Here is a 23,949-nt window from a genome sequence, read left to right as displayed (position 1 = left end):
ACAGAAAGCCCTATTGGAACTGAATTCGGGATCGTCTCGAAGTGCGTGAATCTGGTCACCAACTACACAACGGCAGCTCGCCTTGGTCAGACAATGATCGTGATACAATGTCTAAGTATATCTAAGCCGGCAGCTGGCGATGAGTTTCCAGCTCCAAATTCACAACATCATCTCAATATCATCAAACAACGATTCCCACTCACCGATACATCATGGCTCCAACGCTAGAACTCAACGAGAGGGCTGCTGTTGACAAGATTCTCGTTAAGTCCCTCCCCAAAAATGGCAGCACTAGCACTGCTCGCCTCGAACTTGAGAACCCAGAGAAGCACGACAGGGTTCTGAAGGTTTTTAGAGCTTTCATCGCGGACCTTTGCCAGCATTTCAATGGTGGACACCCTGGGTAAGTGATGGCTTCTATAATCTTGATCATGGCACTGACCCTTCAGCTCCGCTATGGGTATGGCAGCCATTGGTATTGCCCTCTACAAGTACGTCATGAGGTACTCTCCCAACAATTGCGAGTACTTTAACCGTGACCGCTTCGTTCTGTCCAATGGTATGTCATATCCACCAACTCGCAGTGAGACTCTCTGACCAAGATCAAGGACATGCCTGTCTGTGGCAATATCTGTTCATGCACCTTGTCGGTGTTAAGAGCATGACCCTCGAGCAGCTCAAGTCATACCACTCGACAAAGACCGATTCCCTCTGCCCCGGCCATCCAGAAATCGAAAATGAGGGCGTTGAGGTTACGACGGGCCCCCTTGGCCAAGGAGTCGCTAACGCAGTTGGTCTCGCCATGGCAACCAAAAACCTTGCCGAGACATATAACAAGCCTGGCTTCGAGTTAGTGAACAACATGACGTGGTGCATGATCGGTGATGCCTGCCTACAAGAAGGTGTTGGACTAGAGGCAGTCTCCCTCGCTGGTCATTGGAGACTTAACAACCTCTGCATTATTTATGACAACAACTCAATTACTTGTGATGGCACTGCTGATGTTGCCAATACTGAGGATATCAATGCAAAGATGGAGGCTACCGGATGGAATGTACTGAATGTCTTTGACGGAGATTCAGACGTGGCTGGTATGTTTGCGAGTGTCCCCCTTGAATACGCTCCAACTCATGATATCCAGGCATCGTCAAAGCCCTCATCGCGGCCCGATCAAGTGATAAGCCGACCTTTATCAACATTCGAACAACTATCGGCTTCGGATCTACCGCAGCGGGTAACGCAAAAACACATGGAGCAGCTCTCGGCGTCGACGACGTGGCCAACATCAAGAAGTCGTTTGGCTTAGACCCCAATGAGCATTTCCACATCCCACAAGATGTCTACGACCTGTTCGCAGATGTTCGTGTCCGCGGCGATGCCTACGAGGCCGAGTGGCTCCAGACCGTTCAGAGATACAAGAAAGAGGATCCCGTGCTTGGGACAGAATTCGGCCTTCGTGTCTCTGGGATGATGCCCGATGATTGGACGAAGTGCATCCCCAGCAGGTCAGAGCTTCCAATTGAGCCCACGTCATCGCGAAAGTCTGCAGGTATTGTAACAAATATCCTTGGAGAGAGGATCAAATCCTTTTTGGTTGGAACCGCGGACCTGACTCCTTCGTGCCATGTGGCCTTCAACAACAAGGTCGACTTCCAATCGGTGAGTGCAAAAGAAGGACAGAGAGTATTGAGAAGAATTACTAACGCACATGTAGCCTGATCTGCGAACCGCTTGCGGTCTCAACGGAAACTACAGTGGCCGCTATATCCACTACGGCATCCGCGAGCACGCCATGTGTGCCATCTCCAACGGCCTCGCTGTATTTAACAAGGGCACCTTCATCCCAATGACGAGTTCATTCTTCATGTTTTATCTGTATGCCGCCCCAGCCGTTCGAATGGCAGCCCTCCAGGGACTCCAGCAGATTCACATCGCAACCCACGATAGCATTGGTACCGGCGAGGATGGACCGACGCATCAGCCAATCGCCCTACCAGCTCTCTACCGAGCCATGCCGAATACCCTATACATTCGTCCATGCGACTCTGAGGAGGTGGCCGGTGCTTTCATCGCTGCTATCCAGGCCACTGAGACACCGACCATCATCTCTCTGTCACGACAGAACCTGACACAGTTCCCGCAACACTCTTCTCGGGACGGCGTGAGCATGGGCGCATACGTTTTTGTCGAGGCCGACGATGGCGACTTCGACGTGACGCTCATTGGAGTCGGTTCCGAGATGGGTCTCACGATGCAGGCTAAGGATGTGCTTCTCAAGGAGCACGGCATCAAGTCAAGAGTGGTTTCGTTTCCCTGCCCCAGACTTTTTGAGCAGCAATCGCGACAGTACAAGCAGTCAGTGCTAAAGCCTCGCTCCGGAAAGCCTACCGTGGTCATTGAGGCTTATGCCGCGAATGGATGGGAGCGGTACGCTGATGCATCCATGTCCATGAGGCGATTTGGAAAGAGCCTTCCATCCAGGGCGACTTACGAATACTTTGGATTCCAGCCTCATAATATTGCAACTAAGATCAGGAATCTGGTGGATGAGGTTAAGAGAGATGGGATTGAGATACTGAGGGGTGATTTTAGAGATCTCAATGGCAGCTTGGGAGTTGGATTTGAGCATTAAGGGTTGTTCATTATTGTTCGTTATCCTGCTTGATTGTTTCGCTTGTGTAGTTAAGAACAAAGATAGCAAAGTGGTTTAAGTCTTTGCTTTAGCTCTGGCGGTCTTCCTTGCCCTATTGCGCTAAACTATAAAGGTGCAAGCGGGTAGCAAAGAATCGGATCATAATCTTGACTCTTCGCAGCATGGGATCTCGTCATCTAGGTTCTGATCTAAATTTGGGTAGCTAGTAGCAGTGATCTAAAGACCCACTAAGGCTATACTAAACCTGCCTAAGTTATCCTAAAGTTCCCTAAACCTTGTCATCACATTTTATTGACAAGGCAGTATGAGCAGTGACACTGGGGGACGGCGGGATGCTTAGTTTCTGGATCTCCATCCCATGGTAACTTAGATCGAAATTCGTTTATGTTAGTGGAGAAATGCGGGGGAACTTCAACGCTATGCCCAACTCGTCCCAAGTTTTATGAATAAATGGAGCTGATGCCCTCGAGACGAGACCCAGACAGTTTGTCATAATCCATCGTTTGTCAATGGATACAAACAACAACTCCAGACGATTTCGCCGCCATAGGCCGTCCAGGGCTCGCGGCTTGAGAACTTCAACCGGCTGGTAGGTGTTCATTTGCTTACTCCCACTCAATTAGCTAACCTTGGCCTTAATACCGCTGACACTACCCTACAGTCTCACGTGTAGAAGAAGACGCGTCAAGTGTGACGAAGGCAAACCCAGCTGTATCCAGTGTTCCAAATCCGCTCGAGAATGCACTTATGCCCAGTCGCAACGTGGAATTGTGCAAGTGGGTCAGGACATCTCCGAAGCAGCCGACGTTCGTGGTGATGCAATCCCTGGAGCATCCTGTACAGAAAACAGCGAAACTGGTGGCTTCAGCGTGGCTCACCAAACATGTGATGCTGAGAATGGCCCACCCAGCATTGAGGGAACAGCCAGCTACCAGGATGACTTCCAAGTTCTAGTCCAACCTTCTGTCACATTCCACCTCCACGACTCCCGCAACATTCCCGACATTCCCCAAGACGACCAGTCAGAGAAAAGTAGTGATGGAATTTTACCCAATATTGACTTTGACCTTGCTGCGTCTCCGTTAGCCAGGAGCCAGGTCTCGCTCCTCAACATCTCGCCCTTCGAATGGTACGACCTCCTAGCGCAGGATGCCATCTCTCAAATCCAACGATTAAACAATGCTTCAAATGGCGAACCACGATGGAACTTTGACGAGAGCACACTCTCTCGCCGGCAGTCACCTGCCCCGAGATCTATCGATACCGAATCCTACACACAAGATCGTAACGGCAGTGGTCTCGGAGTGTCCTTGGTTAATGACGACTCGGCCAACAAACCATGGAACACCTCGGAGAGCATCAAGCTCTCGCCGGCCGACCTTCGCTTTTTTCGTTACTACACTGAGATCGTTGGACCCATAATCGATCTATTTGATCAAGAGCGTCATTTTACCAATGTCGTACCTCACCTCGCGCTACGCAACTCGGGGCTATTGAAGGCAATACTTGCAGTCGCAGCCAAACACATGTCTCTTGGCGTCAAAGTAGGGCAGGTACAGAGCCATGGCGGAACCTCGATCGAAGGAGGCTCATCGTCGCCGGAGGAAACTGCAGGCAGTAGCCAACAAGCAGAACAGAGTCAAATACCTGCGCATATGGCCACACAGTACTACTACGAGACCCTCCAGTATCTTTCGCAGACTCTACTCTATCCGTCGTATGCAGAATCCCACGAGATATTGGCCACGGCTATAATGATCAGCACATATGAAATGTTTGACGCTGGTGGGACTTCGACAAGCGGCAACTGGGAACGCCACCTACGAGGTGCTTTCTGGATCCAACGTTCTCAAGACAACGATGGCGAGTCAGTTGACGGGCTGAGACGAGCTGTGTGGTGGGCGTGGCTTAGACAAGATATTTGGGCTGCGTTCCGAGCGGGGAGACCGACCCTTACTATCTGGCGTCCTAAGAAGAGACTCGAAGATCTCGATTCTGACGAGCTTGCTACGAGAATGGTCTACGTATGTGCCAAGTGCGTTGAGTTTGCAGCTCTGGACAAGACCTCGCCTAGTCAAGACATACAACAGAAGATTGAGCATGGTAACAGACTTCTTCAAGCCCTCGAAAACTGGTACCGTGTCCTTCCTTACTCGTACAAGCCAGTCATGGTCACGACGGAACCCAACACCATGAACCGGGCATCCTCAACTTCCGAGTCTCAGACAAGGTTCCAGCCCATATGGTTTCACCCGCCCAACCACGCCGGTGCCATGCAGATGTATCACTTTTCCAAGGCCATCGTACTTCTGAACCAGCCTTCAACCGGCGGCCTCAACGCATACCGTCAACGTCAAAAAGCCCTTAACGAAAGCCTCCATATGGTTTGCAGCATCGCAAATGCCTGCCAAAAGGGCGAGCCTGCGATGGCCTTTGTCAATGTCCAGGCTATATTTGCTGGTAAGCGGCACATCCCTGTTATGAATCGCTGACTGACCGGTCTAGTCGGCCAGTGCGTGCAGATGCCAGAGAAGCAGGCTGCACTCCTTGATACTTTGGATAGGATGTTGGAGATTAGCAAGTTCCCTGCTGCAGGGATAGTAGCGGATCTTAAGCGCATGTGGCAAGAATAATATGCTGTTCTACGACTACTGTAAAGCCGGCTTGAGGGTGTTGTCCAAGCTGGTTACATCTGCAACTTCAAACAGAGATTCCGATAAATCTGGTTAAACCGGGGGAAATTGGTCCATCTCACTCTTTTATTGTTACCGTGCATGAATCTAGATCTATCAATGGGCCCTAGTTCTAACCTCTCACCATGCCCCGACAATTCCAGCAACCGGGATATCAATACCAGTCGTGTATGAAGCCCCGTCAGAGAGTAAGTATACATATGCACCCCCGAGTTCTTTCGGATCAGCCAGCCTCGGCATACCACCATAATACTGCATCTTGAGATCCCAATCAGGCGCCTGGTCTACAAAGTAAGTCATAGCCGTCTTAACAAAGCCGGGCGAGATAGAATTAACTCGGATGCCGTGTTTAGCCCACTCCATGGCTAGCGTATGTGCCATATTACGTACAGCGCCCTTGGTGGCTCCGTACGGGGCCGAGGGCGCTGCGCGGTTTGGACGGTACGAGGTCATAGATGCTGTGAAGACGATGGAGCCTTTGATGCCTAGTTCAATGAACCGCCGTGCGACAGTCGTAGCGCAGAAGTATGCACCGAATACATTGAGGTTGAACAGCTTATCCAGCTGGGTGCGGTCAAAATCGAGTGCCGGCCGGTGTTTCGTCATACCGGCGTTGGCGACGAGGCCATGGATGGCGCCTCGCTTGGAGATGATAGCATCGATAGCTGATGTAATACTCTCCTCGGAGGTGACATCGCAGTGTATATAGCCGAGTCGCTTCGTGTTCGCGGCCTGAAGGGCGAGAAACTCGTCGCCGGGCTCGAAGAGGTCCAGGCTAAAGACGGCGGCAGCTTCGTTGGCTAGACAGACCTCTGCGATGCCTAGACCAATACCCCTGTTGGCGCCGGTGATGGCGATGACCTTGTCCTTCAATGTTACTCTCCAGTGGTGGTCAGGGCCTGGCTGGGTGCTGAGAAATGTCGGTGAGGTCTCGGTAGGTGTGCCTGGTATTGGTATTGGGGATGGGGCGGTGTCCCCATTGCTAGGGACAATGGTAGGGGTATCAAGTGCGCTGGGAGACATTGTATAGATTTTGTTTATTGTATGTGGAGCTGGGTTGCTCAAAACGTATAAACTTGTCTGGAAGTAATGGAAAATGATCTTTATTGTTCGAGTGGTAGAAGGGGGCTAAATAGAACTCGTTCAAGTAGGCGGAACGCTACGCGTCTTGTTCTTATGCGTAGAGTAGAACGGAAATCTTGCCACAGGAACAATGGATCAGCCAAGCATCCCTATGAAGATACGGATAGTCTCAAAAGACTTGGCACGCGAGGCCACCGAGACGAGGTAACAAGGTTACATTCATCACGCATCCTTGGCATGGTAGGCCCTCGTAACGACACCATCCATGTTCGCTTCGAGGCCAGCCTTCGCCTCGACGTCATGCATCACCCGTCTCGGCGTCTCCATCACTTCCGTAACGAGATTAGACTCCCCCATACCCCATGGGGAATTAGTCTCCCGTCCCCGCACAGAGGATGGTCTTTCCAACGGCAATGTCCGTTACTGGGTCAAACACAACTTTTATTGTGTGCTGTGTTCTATAAGTTTGCCGATTGCCACCACAACTCCTCAATTTGATCCAATGCAATCAACCACCCGAGCAATCGAACATAAGTTGATTGATGATCATCTTTGCACCACCTAGGTTTCCATGATAGTTTCAAACCCGGCAACATGGCAGCATCCAAGACTAGTACCGAGGCTGTCGACCAGAAAGACTTTCTCGAAGGTCCCGGTCAAGTCACCGAGCATGTCGAAATAACCCAAGCCGTCACCTGGACCGCAGAGGAAGAGAAGAAACTTGTCCGTAAGATCGACATGTTTCTCCTGCCGAATATTTGGCTCATGTACTTACTCTCGTACATGGACCGAACCAAGTGAGTCAACCTTACGTAACGACACGAGTGGCTCTAATCATGTTCCAGCATCGGAAACGCAAAGATCGCCGGCATGGCAGATGATCTTAAACTCACCTCGTCCCAGTACAGTATTATTCTCGTCGTCTTCTTCGGTAAGTTTCTCACCCGTCACTCTAGGACTAATCAGCTAACATTGTCAGTTGGTTATGTTATCTTTGAACCGCCGTCCAACATGATCTTGGTTCGGACCCGACCGTCTTTATACCTTCCTGCCATCATGATTGTCTGGGGTGTGCTCACATGCATCATGTCTGTCGTCCAGAGCTACCACCATCTCATCATCCTCCGAGTCTTTGTCGGTGTCATGGAATCAGGCTTTGCTCCAGGCATCCTACTTATCCTTTCATCCTGGTACAAGCGAACTGAGCAGTCAAAGCGATTTGCAGTCTTCATGTCAGCTGCTATCTTGTCCGGGGCCTTTGGTGGCCTTCTCGCAGGCGCCATTACCGGCGGCCTTGAGGGCGCCCATGGGATTCGGGGGTGGCGCTGGCTTTTCATCGTGGAGGGCGTGGCTACCATTGGTTGGGCCATCATTGCCGCGTTTTTGCTTCTTGACTTCCCAGTCAATACCAAGCACCTGACAGACCGTGAGCGAGCGATCGCGATTGCTAGACTCCAGGAGGATAGTGTTACCGTAAGGGGCCAGGGCGAAAAGGTCGGCAAGATACAGTCGCTTGTCCTTGCGTTGCGAGATTGGCGGACTTGGGGTTTTATCTTTGGCTACATGGTATGCTTTTGCACTGATAATAATTTGTTCATTGAAACGTACTGACTCTATTCAGGTCATTGTCGGTTCCTCGACCCTTTCTTATTTTTATCCTACTTTAGTCCATGGCCTTGGCTACAGTAGCACTGTTCAAGCGCAATATATGACGGTAAGAGGACATCCAAGGGCCGAGGAAACGTTGAGACCAAGCTAACCAGTCTAAAATTAGGTTCCCATTTACGCTGTTGCATTCGTGTGTACCGCCATCAGCGGCTACTTCGCCGACAGGATCTCGAACTACCGCGGCCTCATCATCGCCGGATGGCTCAGCTTCTCGATGATAACATCAATTGCAGTTTGTGTGGTCTACAACTTTACCGCCCGGTATGCGCTACTTGTTCTCATGGCTGCAGGACTGTGGGCATCCAATGCTATATCACTGAGCTTTGCAGCCTCAACATTCGGGTCTATGGACGCCGAGGTTCGAGCTGTTGCGCTAGCGCTCATGAACGCTCTGGGTAACCTTGCACAAATCTATGGCGCCTACCTGTTCCCTTCTGATGATGCACCGAAGTATCTTATGGGCTTTGGCGTTATTTCCGGTATGTTGGGTTTTGGCGTTTGCGTTTACATTGTTATGCATGTTCTTGTCCGACGATTGAAGCCATGAGTAAAGGATACGGTGCACTATGGCTTTCAACGCCCACTTAGGAGCTAGTGATATGATACATAGTTGATTAGGCAACTATTTCGAATAGATAATAAGAAATAAGAAGAAGCTTATAGCACATAACGCTTATGTATTGATGAAGACCAGGAGTTTCTCGGTGAACAGAAGCTATCGTGTAGGAAATTTCTGAGCTCTGCAGAACCAGCCGAGAGACGAGATGTTTTTTCTCTACACGTTCTATCACTATCATAGTGGCCAATTCGAACGCTTCCAACCCATGACAGTATTTCACACTGTTTCCTACTTATCTGGAACTGGGGCACGGCCTAGAGTTACCTTGACCAAACTCAGCTCAGTCGCTGGATTCTTACCACCTGATTCCGTAGAAACCTTGGAATTTCCAGTCTCAACGCTGTCAATAACAGGATGTTGCCGAACGCGCTTGTAAGCATTAAACCAAGAACCTTTGAACAGGTAGTCGATCTCTTCAACACTCAGGCCCGAGATCTCTGGAACCATAAAGAAAACGTATATCAATGCAAGAAAGCACCAACCAGCAAAGAAGAGAAATGCTCCCCAGTTATTAGTTGTCTTAAGGAGCGAAGGAATACTGTATTTGACGGCGTATATGAAGAGCCAGTGGAAGGTTTGGCTAACAGCCCCGCCGAAAGAGCGAAGACGGTTGGGCCAGAGCTCTCCTCCAAAGATGTAAGGAAGAACAAATAGACCTACAGAGCACGGTCAGTCACTGTCATCCTATGGCTTTTAATTAGAGAAATTGATTAGGGAACGTACCGACCGCATACCCAAAAGCGTGGAAGAAAACAGCGGCAATAGCAGCTTGAGATGCAGAGGAGGATACAGGACCTTCCTGATGGTACTTGATGAAGACTCCGATGTACACATGTGAGATAAGTTGCAGTGTTATACCGATGAAGAGAGATCGGCGTCTTCCGAGGGCATCAATAAAGAAGAACGACGCAACCAGACTGAATATGAACTTGGAGAAGCCATACATGCCACTCAAGAACATACTCTCGGATGTACCTCCTCGTATGCCCATGATGCTCATAATAGGGATGAAATATGATGTGACTGAGTTCGCACCTGAGAGTTGAGCCAACGCGTAGCAAAGCAGAGCTTGTTGGAGGCGACGTAGGTTAGAAGGAACAGTAAACGTCTCCTTGACTATTCCGGCGAAGCTGGATCCTATTCCGGTGACAGAGTCTTCGATGTCCTTGATTTCCTTCTGTAGTCGAGGGTGGTTCGCTGGCAGACGTCGTAGGTCTACCAGGACAGCCACAGCTTCTTCCCGCTTACCAACCATTATGAGCCACCGGGGAGATTCACTAACGAAGAAGCTTGCGACAATAGCCAACGCCATAAAAACAGCCGGTAAGAACCAGACTATCTGGTATTGCAGCTTGCTGAAGGGCATATGCAAGAAAATTCCATATACGGAGAAAATTGAGGTGAACAGGGCGACTCCCATTACAACTGTGTACCAAGCTGTGAGCAGGCCCCGAATCTCGCTGGGTGCGAGTTCGACGATTGACATCGGCCCAGTGACACTCAAGGAGCCGATACCGATACCGGATATAATTCGTGCTGTATATAAGGCAGGCCAGCCAGGCGCAAGAGTAGCGATGACTTGACCGACGATCCAGATAGCCGTGTAGAAACGAAACGACCAGCGACGGCCTATGCGGTCGTTGATAAGGAATGACAATGCCGCACCAATGGCATACCCGATATAGATAATCGAGATGAAGTTTTGGATATCATCGGCTTTGGCACCTGACTCGATGTGGAATTGCTTTTGGAAGCCTGGGAGCGATGGGACAACAGAAGATGATCCTTGGTCCCAGGCTTGATATTGTTAGCCTCATCAACATGCAAGAGCGATTTCAAGACGGTACAACTTACTTGTCGGAAGGCCGGCTAGAGCATAGACTGCGCAGGAGAAGAGAAGGGTTCGATTGACGATTAAATCCCGTGGAGTTGCCTTGATGGTTCGAACATATCTTGCGAGAACTGACTCAGTAAAGATCTTGGTGATGGCCATGGCTTATGATGTATGAGACGATATTGGTGAGGTGGTTGGAGAAAATGATATTGAGATTTCAGGCATCATGGAGATCTATTATACCCTGATAGTCCGCATCTTTATCTCCTTCATCTCAAATTACAGCTTCTTGCTTGTCTGACAATCTGATCGGCAAGGAGCCGCTACTTGATAAGCCAAGTCTACCCTGCCGAGGAAGACCCGGAAGAATACGAGCGCCAATCGGAAGCGACCAAAATAGCTCGAAATGTACACATCGTCCGGAAGCGTCCGGATTAACACTGACACTCAACTTCGGCCATACCTCCCTCCTCAAATGCTAGACCAAACACATTCAGCCCATCAAATTTCTTATTTGGGTTGAGATGCAGCAAATCGCAAACAGAAGCCGGCGAACTGGGCCTTTCAGGCGACGCCGCGTCCCTGGCAGCAGAGCACATCAGGCTTGCATCCACTGCAAAGATAAGAAACTCAAGGTATGACCAACTTTGGTTGCATTGGTGATGGCTATAGTGATGCTGAAGTGCTGTAGTGCGATGATAGAACCCCTTCTTGTAGTAATTGCGAGCGTCTGGGCATAAGTGAGCGTTTTCGCAAGACCTGGCGATAATAGAGCAGCTAACTAGACGGTCAAAACAGCTTGCCTGGTCTTGGATCCACAGACCAAAAAGTCACGACCTCGAAATTATCTTGAGATGCTTGAGGGACGCGTTGCTGGCCTCCAGGGTAATGATCACATTACTCCTCCTCAATCCACTCCAGCTGAAGGAAGCAACGGTGAGAGCACGTCGTCAATCCCTCGTACACCCGAGGGTCGAGATGGGGCCAGCGACTTGTCGTCCAGAGTGGGCATGCTGGACTTCCGCGCCAGCCAGACAGAGCCGCAGTACCTAGGATCATCATCATCTTTCGCCTTCTCTCGAATCATTAGCCTTTCCCTCAGCAGTAACCTCCCAACGGCGCCCGAGCTTACCCAATTAAGCGATAGGCGCAGCTCGCCGTCTCCATGCTTGCTACCAGACTATGAAGTTGCCGTTAAGCTAAGCGATGCTTACTTCAAACACATACATCCCCAGTATCCATTCTTACATGAACCGACATTTAGAACTTGGGAGGCAATGCTGTATGATGCGTCACCAGACTTTACTGAGACTGGGCTCCCTTTCACGCCGTTATTCTTTCTTAACATGGTAGGTTATAGCGTCTTGTTCGTCGTAAATCCTTAAACTTTATTACTGAGAAGTCTCTTACGCTCCAGGTATATGCCGTTGCTGCGTTACTCACACCAAGCACTCAATCCTTAGCTGGCGTAAGTCATGATTCCTTCTCCCTCAAGCCGGTCAAGCGGGGGTTAACTTTCTTTCCTGTAACAGCAACTCTACATCGCTGCTCAATTATATGCCGATGTATTATCTAAGGATAATATTGAATCTATCCAAGCTCTACTATGCTATGCTATGTACTCTCTTCGCTCCCTAGAAGGACCATCCTTATGGTAGGACTCTTCAGGTTCCCCAAACTAGAACATACTGATACTAGTGTTAGGAAAGTCTCTGGCCTGGCGCTACGGCAGTGCATTGAGTTAGGTTATCACCGCGGGGTCAAGCAGTTTGCACCAGCCGCAAACACGCTCCAACGAGAGATGCGAAAGAGGGTTTTCTGGGTTGCTCAAGGGATAGACTGCACTGTTGCGGTTCGGCTAGGACGACCTTTGGGCATTCCGCCTCAAGAAATTGATGCCGAGGTAGGATACATCTAATCTCCAATAATTCATTCTCTCCTCATGCTCATCTTACATTTATAGTTCCCGTCAGATGTGGATGATTCTGCTATCCCACAGACAGATATCTTGGGGCCAGCAAGGAGCCGTTCCAGCCAGTCACCAACAGGGATGTCTACCGCTATCCACGTCTTTAAGCTACGTTACATCTGGGCCCGTATACATACGTCACTGCTTTCAGACACCATACGCCTAAGCATTGAGGATCACACATATCATGCTCGAATCCAACAGCTAAGAGTAGATCTGGATACGTGGTTGGCAAGTGCTCCCGAAGCACGTGGCCATGTAAGTGACGACCTGTCTATCTTTGCCAAAAGAGCATGGTATGAAACAAACTACAGCCACACAATACTTCTACTCTACAGGAGTCAGCTTAGAGAGTATAAAGAATGCCTCAACAAGGTCTTTGAGGACTGCATCGAGGCGTCGAGAAACATTTGCCAAACCTATCGTCGACTATACATAGGCACTTCTATAAGGTACACATGGGGCACTCTACACTGCCTATTCTTAGCAGGATTGACCTATTTGCACTGCCTATGGACATCACCGGCAGCATGGGAGTCGATTCGACCGGAAGATGTCAGCAAGACGTGTACAGACTGCACAATGGTGTTGGTGGCGATTGCTGAGGGCTGGCAAGCTGCAGCGCCATACCGCGATACGTTTGAGGCTCTGGCGAGCCGAGTTATCGCAAAGCTGTTTAGAAAGAACTGCACCGTGCAGCCGTCTTGGCCTCCTCCAAGTGAAGCTCAAACTACGGACCAGATCCCGGACACATGGGGGCACTGGATGAATGACATGGCAAATTCTGGAGTTCTAGAAGGCGTTGATGGGCTTTTGGAAGGCTTCATTGGCGATTTTACAACGCAGATCGATCCGTGATGAGAAACACAAGTTGTATTCTTGTTCCACCATGGCTAGAATTCTCCAGTGAAAATGCTGAGATCAATTTTTTTGGAATTAACCGACGCCAAAGATTTCTAGATATAGACGTTCAAGAATGTTACGTCACTCTATTCCTACCGGCCACTCGGAACGACTTATTCATGTTTGCGGGAATGAAGAGGATTTGCTACTACAGTCGGTGACACTAATAACCCATCGTATTCTTCCGAATGGTCATTTGACAAAGCCAAACTAGTTGATTGTGTATTTCGAATAGCCCTCGGATCCTGCCGTAAAACACTCTACGGTGATTGTGGCACAGCGGCACATTCATTGCACTCTACCGTAGCGATCTTGCGTGTAAAATCTTGTCAATCTTGCTGATTTACTATTTCTGCCCCCATGATATTCCAATATATGGAGGCTCTACTGATATATATGAGATTTAAAGCATGTTAATTCATATTCAACTCTAAACCAATTTACGAGCGTTTTAATCAGGTTCGGTTTCAATATGTAGCTTATAGAATTGTAAGACTTATAGAGCTTAAAGTTTTGCATCATCCTTAAACCGATCCAACCGATAATCCCCGAGCATTGGATCATCAATATCAAAGACAATCTTCTTGGCTAGGAGCTCACCAACCAGTGCGGCATTCGTCACACCAGAGTGCATCACAGCCAGGTCAAGCCCTTCTAAACCCGTGGAACCGAGAATAGGATAGCCATCCTCCGGCTCAGGTCGCACACCAATAGTGTAATGGCTAAACTCGAGTTGATCTCCATTCTTGAACGCCTTTTGCACTTGGCTGAAGAGGTCTTCTGCTGTTGCTTGCGGATTGTCACCGGGCTGTCCACCGGCGAAGGACGCACCGAAGACAATGTGTCCATCAAGGGTCTGGCGCATATGCAAGCCAGGTAAGCGGAGCAAGGTATTGAGATACCGCTTTTCAGTCGGAGCTGTATTGACAAGGAGACCCTTTCGATCACTCAAAGGAAGTCTGATATTCTCGGTTGCCAATAATGGAACACTCCCAAGACCAGCAGCGAGAACAACGTGGCTGCCACGCAAGTGCCTAGAGCCCGTTACTACACCCGAGACTCGACCATGTTCGTTCTTCAAAAACCCAGTAACACTCGTCTCAAGCACTTTGGTGCCAAGTGATTGTGCGTGAGCGATCAGCTTCGCCGCGGCGACGTTTGCTTCGATGGTTCCCTCCTCAGGGACATAAAGGCCCCATTTGACCAAAGAGAACTGCGCCTCGTCGATCTGAGGCTCGGATACAACAAGCTCGGTCTCTTCCATCCGCGTAACATTTGTACCCCAGTGACGCTGACATTCATAGAACTCTTGGCGCTCTTCAGGAGTCCTATCACAGACCAAGACGCCACCCCAACGAATCGGAAGATCCGGGAGCTCTTTGCCCATTTCAGCCCATCGTGCCATGGAGCGACGTCGGAAGTCGTAGTAGAATTTCTGCGTTGCGCCAGCTGCGTTAAGCCAGCAAAATGAGTTCGGTGTTGCTACGCCTCCAATTGTCTCTGCAATTAGAATGACATCCTTCTTCTCCCTGGCCAAGTGCCAGGCAATGGAGGCACCGACAATTCCACCGCCTATGACAATGACTGGAGACGATGCAATGCTCATGGTGATTCCTGAAATGAAGATACGTGTAAGGATTTAAAAAGGCTGGATAATGTTGTGATGGATCCTTGAATTTGATGACGCATTTCACATTATCTCATCTCATTCTTATAGATATAAAAGCAAGTAATGCAATCTAGGTGGAAATACCCTAAGCCATGTTGGTGGCTCTCGTGACTCATCCCAAGTCGGAAGAATACGACGGATTACAAGATCGGAAGAATACGTACGGGGGAGATGGCCGGAAGAAACCAGCACCGGCAAACCTGCCAGAGTCTTGTGACCCTGCTAGGGACATTTGCTTTATGCTTGATAGGGCCCATGTGACAGCTCAACTTACCATCGTGTCCAAGCGAGCTGCACAAGTTAGCCTATGCGGCCTAGCAGTCTAATTCACAGCTACAGACCTGGCGATCGTGAATGGGTCCGTTAGAGGCTTAGCTAGCTGGACGGTGAGTCTATGTTCCAGCGATGCGATATGTCAAACAGCTCGCAAATAAAAGTTTTCGATCGTACCATGTCGACCAACATGAGAGGGATCTACTTCACATGTAAATACGCCACCAAGCAATTCTTTTCACGGGCTGAACCTGCTTCAGACATGTCTGAAGAAGCTCAGTCCCACCCTGTTACTGGAATAATCATAACGTTGCTTCAATGAGCGGCTAAATCGGTCTAGCCCGAGAACCCTTATATTGCGCTTCAAAGTAGAGAAGTGGTAAAGCTCTATTACCATATTATATATGAAAGCAAAAATAGATAAATATTTGATAGAGTCTGCTTATGCCTTGACAAGTCGCTGTTTCGCTTTCACACTCCGTACAGATTACTTCACCCCAGCTAAGAAATGTAGGGTAAGAGGGTAAGAGACAGGCGTTATTCCCGCTTATAAGCCGTGTTTAGCGCCACTGAATATGAATATGTCACTGTTTCCCCGCGCCACTACAGGGACAGGGACAGCATGGTCCTGGCGGAGTTTAATTGTGCCGCGTACGCATATCTGTGATTGAGAGTTCTGGACAACAGTATTGGTAGCAGTCAAAGTCGCCGACATGAGCTAGGCTTTCAATCGCTCGCTCTGATCTTTATTGTGTTGATAATAGCTGAGCGATATTTTTTACAAGGCTAGCTAAGGACAAAGCGGGAGGGTGCGATACGTATGAGTAAAACGCAGCCAAGCTAGATAACAGTAACAACGGACAAAGCGGCCCGTGCGATGTAATGAGCGAGGCTCATGGCGTGACCAATTGGACTTTTGACCTCGCTGGCCACGAAGGTGCTGAAGACTGGCAGCCGCTCTGGAAATTACACTCTGAGTGCAGTATCTTACATAGAAGGGCGATCTCCTCCGATTGCTTCGAATTCTGTGAGATCTAACAGCCTTTCAGGTCAGTGTGGCAGGAGAAGCAAAGATAGAGTATCCTGCATGCATTTTACCAGAGCCTGTAGTACAAAGAGTATAAATACACCGGAGATTATTTCTCCCGCCTTAACATCGCCTTAAGAAGAGAGAAAGCTTTAACATATTATAGCCTATATTGTAATAATTTAAACTCTTATTCATACTCCAATGCTATATAAGTACGGAGAAAAGGTCTTAGGAGATTTAATATTATTATATTATAGTGCAAATAACAATAAAAGTGCCTTAAACCTTTAAGTCCCTTTAGCATTTATAAGCATATTAAGATACAAAGGTATTTAATTCACGCGTTCTATCTTTTAGACGCTTCAATCTTAATGAATTTATAAATCAGCCTTCGTTCTTTTATTGGAAATTTTTATTTCTATAAAAATGGATCTATCCCAAATTGAACTCGCCTTTATACTTGCTTTCAATAACAAACTGGCATCCTTACTGGCGATCTTGGTAAGCCCTGGCTTGGTTCACTATCACATCATTCCTTACACTTGTCTAGGTCTTTTATCTTCTCATTACAGCAATCTACTACGCCTATATACACCCACTTGCCAAGGTCCCAGGCCCCAAACTATACGCTGTTACTCAAATTCCCTACTTCTACCATGTTACCCAAGGGAGCTGGCTGGACAAGCTTAACAAGCTACATGATCAATACGGTCCTGTCGTGAGATTCGCCCCTAATGATATATCCTTCATTACTGCCAATGCAGTTAAGATTATTTACGGCTCCAAGGCAGGCGGTTTCGCACCTTTCGATAAGGACTTGCGAATGTATAGGCACGGCAACCCAGTTAAGGACATTGTAACTGCTGGCCATGAAGATCATAAGCGCATACGTCGCCATCTGGCTTACGCATTTTCGATAAAGGCCCTCCGCGATCATGAGAGCATCCTGAAGCAATATGCTGATAAATTCATTTCAAAGCTGTGCCAGAGGGCAGGTACTGATGTTGACATGGTGGCGTGGTTCAATTACGTTACCTTTGATGTCATGGGCCATCTCTCCCTTGGTCAACCATTCGGATGCATTGATACCGGCCATTATCACCCTTGGATTACGCTCATCCTTTCAAGTCTGAAGCCATTTTCTTTTATAACAGTCATTGCTCGCTTAGGATTCGTTCAATGGATCCTTTGGCTGATCCCAACACACCAGGACGAAACTTTGAAGAATGACTTGCAATTTGTTGACCGTGCGGCATCAACTCGTTTAAACACCGGAGATACCAAGAGTCCCGATATCATGTCTTATATCCTTCGTCATGACGATGGGACGGGCATGTCAAAGGCTGAGATCCTCGAAAATGCAAGCCTACTTATTGCTGCCGGCGGCGAAACAACAGCGTCGCTCCTGAGCGGCACAACATACTATTTACTAACCAATCCTGACAAGTATAAGACGCTAGTTGATGAGATTCGATCTACATTCACATCCGAGGACGAGATCACTCTACCTCGTGTAAATCAGCTTCAGTATCTACTAGCTGTTCTCAACGAAGGCCTTCGCATATGTAAGTCACATGGGGAGAAATTCTACAGCTTCGGAGTTTCGTATTAGTTCCGTATTAATTCGTCAATTAGACCCACCATCTGCTACCGGTCTCGCGAGAATTACACCACCTGGGGGCAAGAGTATCGAAGGATATTGGATCCCTGAAAATGTAAGTCAGATCAGAGTCACTCTTCAGTATTTCAAGATGGAAACTAACAGCTTTGGCTCTAGACTTCAGTTTCTGTCCCTCATCAGTCTGCATACTTATCGGCTTACAACTTCAAAGACCCGCGAAAGTTCATTCCAGAACGCTGGTTAGGCGACACGAAATATGCCAGTGATAACAGGGATGTGCTACAGCCTTTCTCTGCCGGGCCTCGAGACTGCATTGGTAAAAGGTTAGTCAAGATGGCCTGGGCAAAATTTAACTTGGTCAGCTAACTGGGGTACAGCTTTGCCTATGCTGAAATGCGACTGTTATTGACCCGACTGCTTTGGAGGTTTGATCTCGAACTTTTGCCACAAAGCAAAGACTGGATCGTGCAAAAGGTTTACTTCCTCCATGAGAAGCCAGAAATGCATGTCCGGATGACGGAGGTTGTCCGAGGGAGCCTAGAAATAAGTTAGATAAGCTAGCTTAAACTTGAATATGAATTGAGGGTGAGAGCAGCAGCTTAGTATCAGGCTGAGCTCATTCACATCAATCGTAATCCTTCTCGACTTATTTATGGCAATGATGGTCAGAAACTTATCCATCATAAGCTGAATCTTGCTGATGATTACGAAATACAAATGGCAGCATGGGTGCAGTCCCAATATCACAGAAAGAGAAGTTACAATTCCTACTGATAACCATATCGCTATTATGGAACGGCTAGGCCTACAGGAAAACATACACCTATTTAGAAAAGATAACAAGTTGGGTATATGGCCTTCGGTTACCAGGCTTCAGTGTCGAGATCAACTGGGTTCCTGCCTATACGGAAATTAATGGTAACGAAGAAACAGATTCGGTATTGAAAGAAATAATAGATTAGAAAGATGGCGGCCTCACAGGACTTAGAGTAGCCGAGCCACAGCATCGATACCCGCTTCCATGGATTATGGAGATGTGATTTCATGAAGATACTATTAAACTATCGGAGATAAGCAAGGTATCCAGGACGTGCAGCTAAGTATCTTGAGGAAAGATCGATAAGAGTAGGAAATGTCCTTTTGCGCTGTCGTCAGCGTAAGTAAATTATCACGATAGAGAGGGCTTAACAAAAATTGTAAATACTGCTTGGAGGGATAAAAGCAGGATGTCTACTCCAACGCCCGCAACAATTTAATTTAAGCCGACTTTTTGATTGGCTTGACTTGCAGGGGGGTCAAATTGGATTGAGTTGAATCTAGCCAATTAGACTTGAATTGAGTTAAGGGACTTGACTAAAGTGGGATCTATCCTAAAAGGTTAGTATATGCCCTGGAGGCCCGATTTTTAGCTAACTCATTCGCTAAGATAAGATAAGATAAAAAGACCTACCATAAGTCTATAGCATTTCCTTAAAAATAAAACATAAAAGGTACTTATATATTATTAATTTTACTATACTGACTTACTCACTTATAAGTTAGGACCTAGGTAGACTTAACTTATGGCCTTTTTTCTAATTTGTAAGTTAGGGGGTTAGACTTAAATTAAGTTAAATGACTTAAATTATTACGAGCGTTAGTCTACTCTAATACGGGGTGGAGACGGGTTAGTTACCAGTTTGTATTAATTAGGCATAGTTGCACAAGATACCTATATCCAAGGAAAACTAAACTAACCCAAGCTTAACTAAATGAAGTTAAACGGGACGAAACCAAGCTAGACTAAATTAGGTAAGTCACACATAACACTATTTATAAAAAACGGGCCAGTCCCTTACTCACTACTTCAGGCATTTTGGGGCCTGACTGAACGGTTTATTAATTTCCTCGACTCTGCTTCACAGAGCCATGGTTTATCGTTTACATATAACAAATAATAGTCAATAAAGAGAAGACTTGTTTTGCTTATCTACATAGCAACCATTACAAAGTACAGCAAATGTGTCGGACTAATTTGACCCCATCGGACTAACCCTATATAAATTGCAGATTGGTTTTTACCAGGGTGAATTTATCGGACTTTATATTTACAGTAAGCAAATTGTTCTCTTCCACTTTGAAAAGAGTTAAGCAATGATATGGCCTTTGCAATTTAAGTCGATATGTTATATATCTATATACTCTTATATCTGTCATGAGCTCTCCTACAATTCTCACTACAGGTCTAAATCCCTACCCTGTATTCACCACAGTAAGATTTAAGATTATTTTCATTCACTCAACATCTCAACACAATGACAACCCCACTTCAACTTCTCGAGACCCCCGATGGTATTTCATTCTACCACCAAGGGGAAGAGGAAGCTCGTTGGATCTTTGACGAGATTTTCACTCAGCGATGTTATGATACAGTGAAACTATCTGGAAAGCCCGTTATCATCGATGCGGGCGCTAACATTGGGTTGTATACTCTTTTCGCCAAGAAAAACTATCCAGAGGCACAGGTGCTGGCTTTTGAGCCCGCTAGAGAAAGCGGCTCCATCTTTAACCACAACATGTCACTACACAAATTATCAGGTGTAGAGCTTCACGAGTGTGCTCTTGGATCCAAGAACGAAACGAAGATGTTAACCTTCTTCCCTAATACCCCTGCCTTCTCAACAATTTGCAGCGACGGAGGGGAAGAATTGCTGGATCTTATCGCCGACAAAGTCAGTAATGAAATTGCAGATAGAATGAGAGAGAATGCACGACAAGCGCCGGTTTCCGTTAGAAGACTTTCCGAATTCCTGAGAGATCGGGGCGACATTACGAAAGTCGATTTACTGAAGATCGATATCGAAGGAGGGGAGTTGAACGTCATCAAGGGGCTTGATGAAGACCACTTGTTGTCAGTTAAGAACATTGTCATGGAGTTGTGGAGTCCTGATGGACAACTTGAAGCTATGCAGAAATTTCTGGAGGCAAAAGGGTACACCGTCACGACAACCCTGGTTCCTTGGAAATCGGGACAAGCTGAGAAGTTGAAAATGTACATGTTGACAGCTGAAAGGTTCTAGTTTATGTTACCATAGCCTCCTTACAATTAGAAAGAAGGAAGAGCAATGCACCCTAGATTACGCGATGGTAGCTAATAACAATACTATTTAGTTTCAATGTTTTAAATTCATCCTAAGATCGACCTCTTTAGTAATGTCAGCCAATCTATTAAAATCACTTAGTATATTAATAAAAGTCTTATATATATTAAGACATTCTCAGTAAGTGACTTCTGGATGTGAAGAACGTACTGTTTATCTTGCTAAGGCCCCAACTTAGGAGTGTGAAATTATTTTATCTTAAAGGGAGGTCTTAAGTCTTTGAGGAAGTATAAACTATACCAAATACATTTAATCTACTTATTATAAGTCTGTGTCCATATCACTAAGGATTGACTGTTTATTAATATTTCATCTATTTTCCCGTAAGCCTTTCTACAAATTGTTTTGCCTGACTGTGAATCTCTAGAAAGCTCTCTAAGGCTCCGCTCAACTGAGTCCTGGCAGATTCTGTTAGGCTGCAGACTGAAGGATCCCTACCAGAATTCAGGTTGATAGTGAGATACGAGATGGCCAAGGTGAGTAGTAAGGGGAGGTATGGGTGGGCCTGGATCAATTAACAACAGCTTGGCTTATAGAGAGGATGAAGTGAGACGATTACCTTGAAGCAAGCAGAGGTTGTAATGAGGTTGGATACATCGGCCATTTTAGCTGCAGCCTCATTGGCAGACTCATTATATGCCTCTGAAGCTAACTGCTCTTCCTGTGTCTGACGAGGCATTTCTTTGCTCGCCTTTGCCAGGGCTATAATGGAACCGTACATCACCATCAGAGTCACGATGGCCATTGGTTCGTCATCCAGATCCGTTGCATTGTTGGATAATAGGTCAACTTGCCTTTTTGCAGCTGATGCCAGCCAATCGTGCCTTTTCCAGAAAGACGCGGTTTCTTTTTCTAACGATGGTCCGCTTTTCGGTAGGTGCTTCTGCATGATGCAGCGTCCAAAGAGAGCTGTACTAGTGACAAATTCGGCGAAACGCGATGTCGCATCCAGCTTTGTGTACTTGAGTGCCTCGTCTGCGAAGCCCATTTTGACCTCATCTCCGTTCTGAAAGTTCTTTTCTGGGCATGGAAGACGAACTGAGATCTACCGAAATGAGCATTTGAGATGGAGGGTTGGCAATAAAGAAGTTCAAACTAACAATTTCATCCTGAATGGCTGGTAGAGATTCTCCACATGCGATCAAGCATCGGTCTAAGCAGAAAGCAACCCAGAAAGTCCGTCTCTTCTCCTCGAGGGTTGGGAAATCTACTCGAGTTGGCGCTGAGGCTTGTGAGGAGTTCGAGCTACCCACTGTAGACTGCTCTTGCTGATCACAGCAATGTAACCGCGAGAGATACACCAAACGAAAAGCCCGACGAGCTGTTGCTTGTACTGGATATATGTGAGGTGCCAAAAGTTCGTAATGCGCAAGAAGAAGCCATGCCTGCGTCTGCTCAATACTGATAGCGGCATCTGTCCAAGGCAAACCTAATTCGCTGGCCTCGAGATCCTCCGCCATTTGTCTCGCTTTGAGATACAAGTCCTCTCCACGAGACCGGAACTGTGATGACATGGACGCGGCAAGTGCTCTCATAGCCATTCTCAAACATTGGCGAGCTGGATAAGGATCCTTTAGTTTAGTCCATGACAAATAACGTCGCTTGTGGACCATGGGGAAGAGTGGGTGCACCCTATCAAAATATAGCTGATCTCTTAATCGATGAAACAGAACTCTTATGTCAGTTTTCAGAATATCTTGAAATCGAAGCCTTTTGCCAGGGGTTTGAACTTACAAGTCAAACTGAATCAACGAAGGTAAGTCCTTGGCTGTTGATAAGTCATCCGATGTTTGGATCTGTTGAGGTGCTGCTTCGACATCTCGTGAGACCGAAGTATAGTCCTGCCAGTTGGGGTCCAAATTAGGGTCCAGATTAGGATCTGATATCAATTCTAGATGTTCAGTCCAGGCTGACTGTGACAGATCGAACTGCATTGTCCATTCCATCTCTTCCAACGGAGTGGCCGATGCTGCCTCGGTACTGTTGCTATGGCTATGAGAATGAGAGTAGGCAATATCTGCAACCTCGATTTCTGACTGGCTGGCCAATTGCTGCTCTAGCATGGCTGTTGTCTATCATGTTAGAAACTGATGTTGATTTGAGACAAATAAAGGGACCCAGACCGATTCTCGACTTCAACTCTCTTAGCTGTCCCTTTTTAGGCCCTCGTTTTGGCCTTTGTTCCACGAAAACACATTCAACTCCTGATTCGAGACAACCTCCACAGACTGGACGACCACGATCGCACTTTGACTTTCGCCTTCGGCATTCCTCGCACGCAAGCCCAGCTTGTTGTCTGCAGTTAGTATCCATTTCGACGATGTATGCACATAAAAGCGTCCTTTAAACCTCGGAATAGTCCATTGTATAAATAGATTTAGACTCACAATTTGAACCGAGGTTGGTTTGATAAGCACCCCAAGATTCTTGGATTCCTTTGAACTTCTTACGTCTAGAGACGAGGTTTCGTGCATAAGCTTAAACTCTGTGATGTATCCTCGTCGCAATCCCATCATATCAGCTCGGCAGTTGTTGCCAACCCCTCGGTTAGCTTAGTAAATGTGCTTGCAGGCTGCAGGTAATCGAGGCCTGAGCGGCCAGGACCTGTGACAAGGGCGGCTAATACGGGCCGAAGTACCAGATTCAAAAAGTCAAATCTAGTCACTCAGGCTCCTCTGATACGCCCGGAGTAAATTATTTCGCAGTCGTAGGTAAAGATAGTCCGATAAACCATGGCATCATTGATACTAAAATTGGCGAAAGAGACAAATGGCCGGTCACCTAGTAGATAAGA

At 47.3% G+C, this 23,949-nt stretch overlaps 10 protein-coding genes across 10 annotated transcripts; 6 read left to right on the top strand and 4 right to left on the bottom strand.

The window, feature by feature from the left end:
* Positions 1–212: 212 nt before the first annotated feature.
* Positions 213–2,632, top strand: FPRO_15768 (uncharacterized protein; the record flags this gene model as incomplete). The annotated part of the gene is made up of 5 exons (XM_031219876.1): positions 213–403; positions 450–559; positions 609–1,091; positions 1,142–1,659; positions 1,715–2,632. 5 exons carry the CDS (start codon positions 213–215, stop codon positions 2,630–2,632), a joined length of 2,220 nt encoding a protein of 739 aa, XP_031085591.1.
* Positions 2,633–3,162: 530 nt separating this feature from the next.
* On the top strand, positions 3,163–5,286 carry FPRO_15769 (uncharacterized protein; the record flags this gene model as incomplete). Its single annotated transcript, XM_031219875.1, has 3 exons — positions 3,163–3,242; positions 3,315–5,113; positions 5,159–5,286. The coding sequence occupies 3 exons, from the start codon at positions 3,163–3,165 to the stop codon at positions 5,284–5,286; spliced, it is 2,007 nt and encodes a 668-aa protein (XP_031085590.1).
* Positions 5,287–5,466: 180 nt separating this feature from the next.
* On the bottom strand, positions 5,467–6,369 carry FPRO_15770 (uncharacterized protein; the record flags this gene model as incomplete). Its single annotated transcript, XM_031219874.1, has 1 exon — positions 5,467–6,369. The coding sequence occupies one exon, from the start codon at positions 6,367–6,369 to the stop codon at positions 5,467–5,469; it is 903 nt and encodes a 300-aa protein (XP_031085589.1).
* Positions 6,370–7,023: 654 nt separating this feature from the next.
* On the top strand, positions 7,024–8,644 carry FPRO_15771 (uncharacterized protein; the record flags this gene model as incomplete). The annotated part of the gene is made up of 4 exons (XM_031219873.1): positions 7,024–7,226; positions 7,275–7,995; positions 8,051–8,143; positions 8,204–8,644. 4 exons carry the CDS (start codon positions 7,024–7,026, stop codon positions 8,642–8,644), a joined length of 1,458 nt encoding a protein of 485 aa, XP_031085588.1.
* A 300-nt stretch (positions 8,645–8,944) lies between these two features.
* FPRO_15772 (uncharacterized protein) lies at positions 8,945–10,709 on the bottom strand (the record flags this gene model as incomplete). The annotated part of the gene is made up of 3 exons (XM_031219872.1): positions 8,945–9,372; positions 9,440–10,513; positions 10,571–10,709. 3 exons carry the CDS (start codon positions 10,707–10,709, stop codon positions 8,945–8,947), a joined length of 1,641 nt encoding a protein of 546 aa, XP_031085587.1.
* A 365-nt stretch (positions 10,710–11,074) lies between these two features.
* Positions 11,075–13,377, top strand: FPRO_15773 (uncharacterized protein; the record flags this gene model as incomplete). The annotated part of the gene is made up of 8 exons (XM_031219871.1): positions 11,075–11,185; positions 11,242–11,290; positions 11,349–11,899; positions 11,968–12,018; positions 12,083–12,204; positions 12,255–12,453; positions 12,514–12,777; positions 12,865–13,377. The coding sequence occupies 8 exons, from the start codon at positions 11,075–11,077 to the stop codon at positions 13,375–13,377; spliced, it is 1,860 nt and encodes a 619-aa protein (XP_031085586.1).
* Positions 13,378–13,927: 550 nt separating this feature from the next.
* FPRO_15774 (uncharacterized protein) lies at positions 13,928–15,028 on the bottom strand (the record flags this gene model as incomplete). The annotated part of the gene is made up of 1 exon (XM_031219869.1): positions 13,928–15,028. One exon carries the CDS (start codon positions 15,026–15,028, stop codon positions 13,928–13,930), a length of 1,101 nt encoding a protein of 366 aa, XP_031085585.1.
* Positions 15,029–16,820: 1,792 nt separating this feature from the next.
* Positions 16,821–18,567, top strand: FPRO_15775 (uncharacterized protein; the record flags this gene model as incomplete). Its single annotated transcript, XM_031219868.1, has 5 exons — positions 16,821–16,895; positions 16,945–17,959; positions 18,030–18,109; positions 18,172–18,338; positions 18,393–18,567. 5 exons carry the CDS (start codon positions 16,821–16,823, stop codon positions 18,565–18,567), a joined length of 1,512 nt encoding a protein of 503 aa, XP_031085584.1.
* A 1,742-nt stretch (positions 18,568–20,309) lies between these two features.
* Positions 20,310–21,074, top strand: FPRO_15776 (uncharacterized protein; the record flags this gene model as incomplete). Its single annotated transcript, XM_031219867.1, has 1 exon — positions 20,310–21,074. One exon carries the CDS (start codon positions 20,310–20,312, stop codon positions 21,072–21,074), a length of 765 nt encoding a protein of 254 aa, XP_031085583.1.
* Positions 21,075–21,468: 394 nt separating this feature from the next.
* Positions 21,469–23,218, bottom strand: FPRO_15777 (uncharacterized protein; the record flags this gene model as incomplete). The annotated part of the gene is made up of 4 exons (XM_031219866.1): positions 21,469–21,660; positions 21,715–22,200; positions 22,256–22,829; positions 22,890–23,218. 4 exons carry the CDS (start codon positions 23,216–23,218, stop codon positions 21,469–21,471), a joined length of 1,581 nt encoding a protein of 526 aa, XP_031085582.1.
* Positions 23,219–23,949: the final 731 nt, after the last annotated feature.

This window comes from Fusarium proliferatum (genome assembly GCF_900067095.1).
Source record: "Fusarium proliferatum ET1 genome assembly, contig: FPRO_scaffold009, whole genome shotgun sequence".
NCBI classification, from domain to species: Eukaryota; Fungi; Ascomycota; class Sordariomycetes; order Hypocreales; family Nectriaceae; genus Fusarium; species Fusarium proliferatum.
The sequence above is the reverse complement of the archived record's forward strand: the minus strand, read 5'-3'. Positions and strand labels throughout refer to the sequence as shown.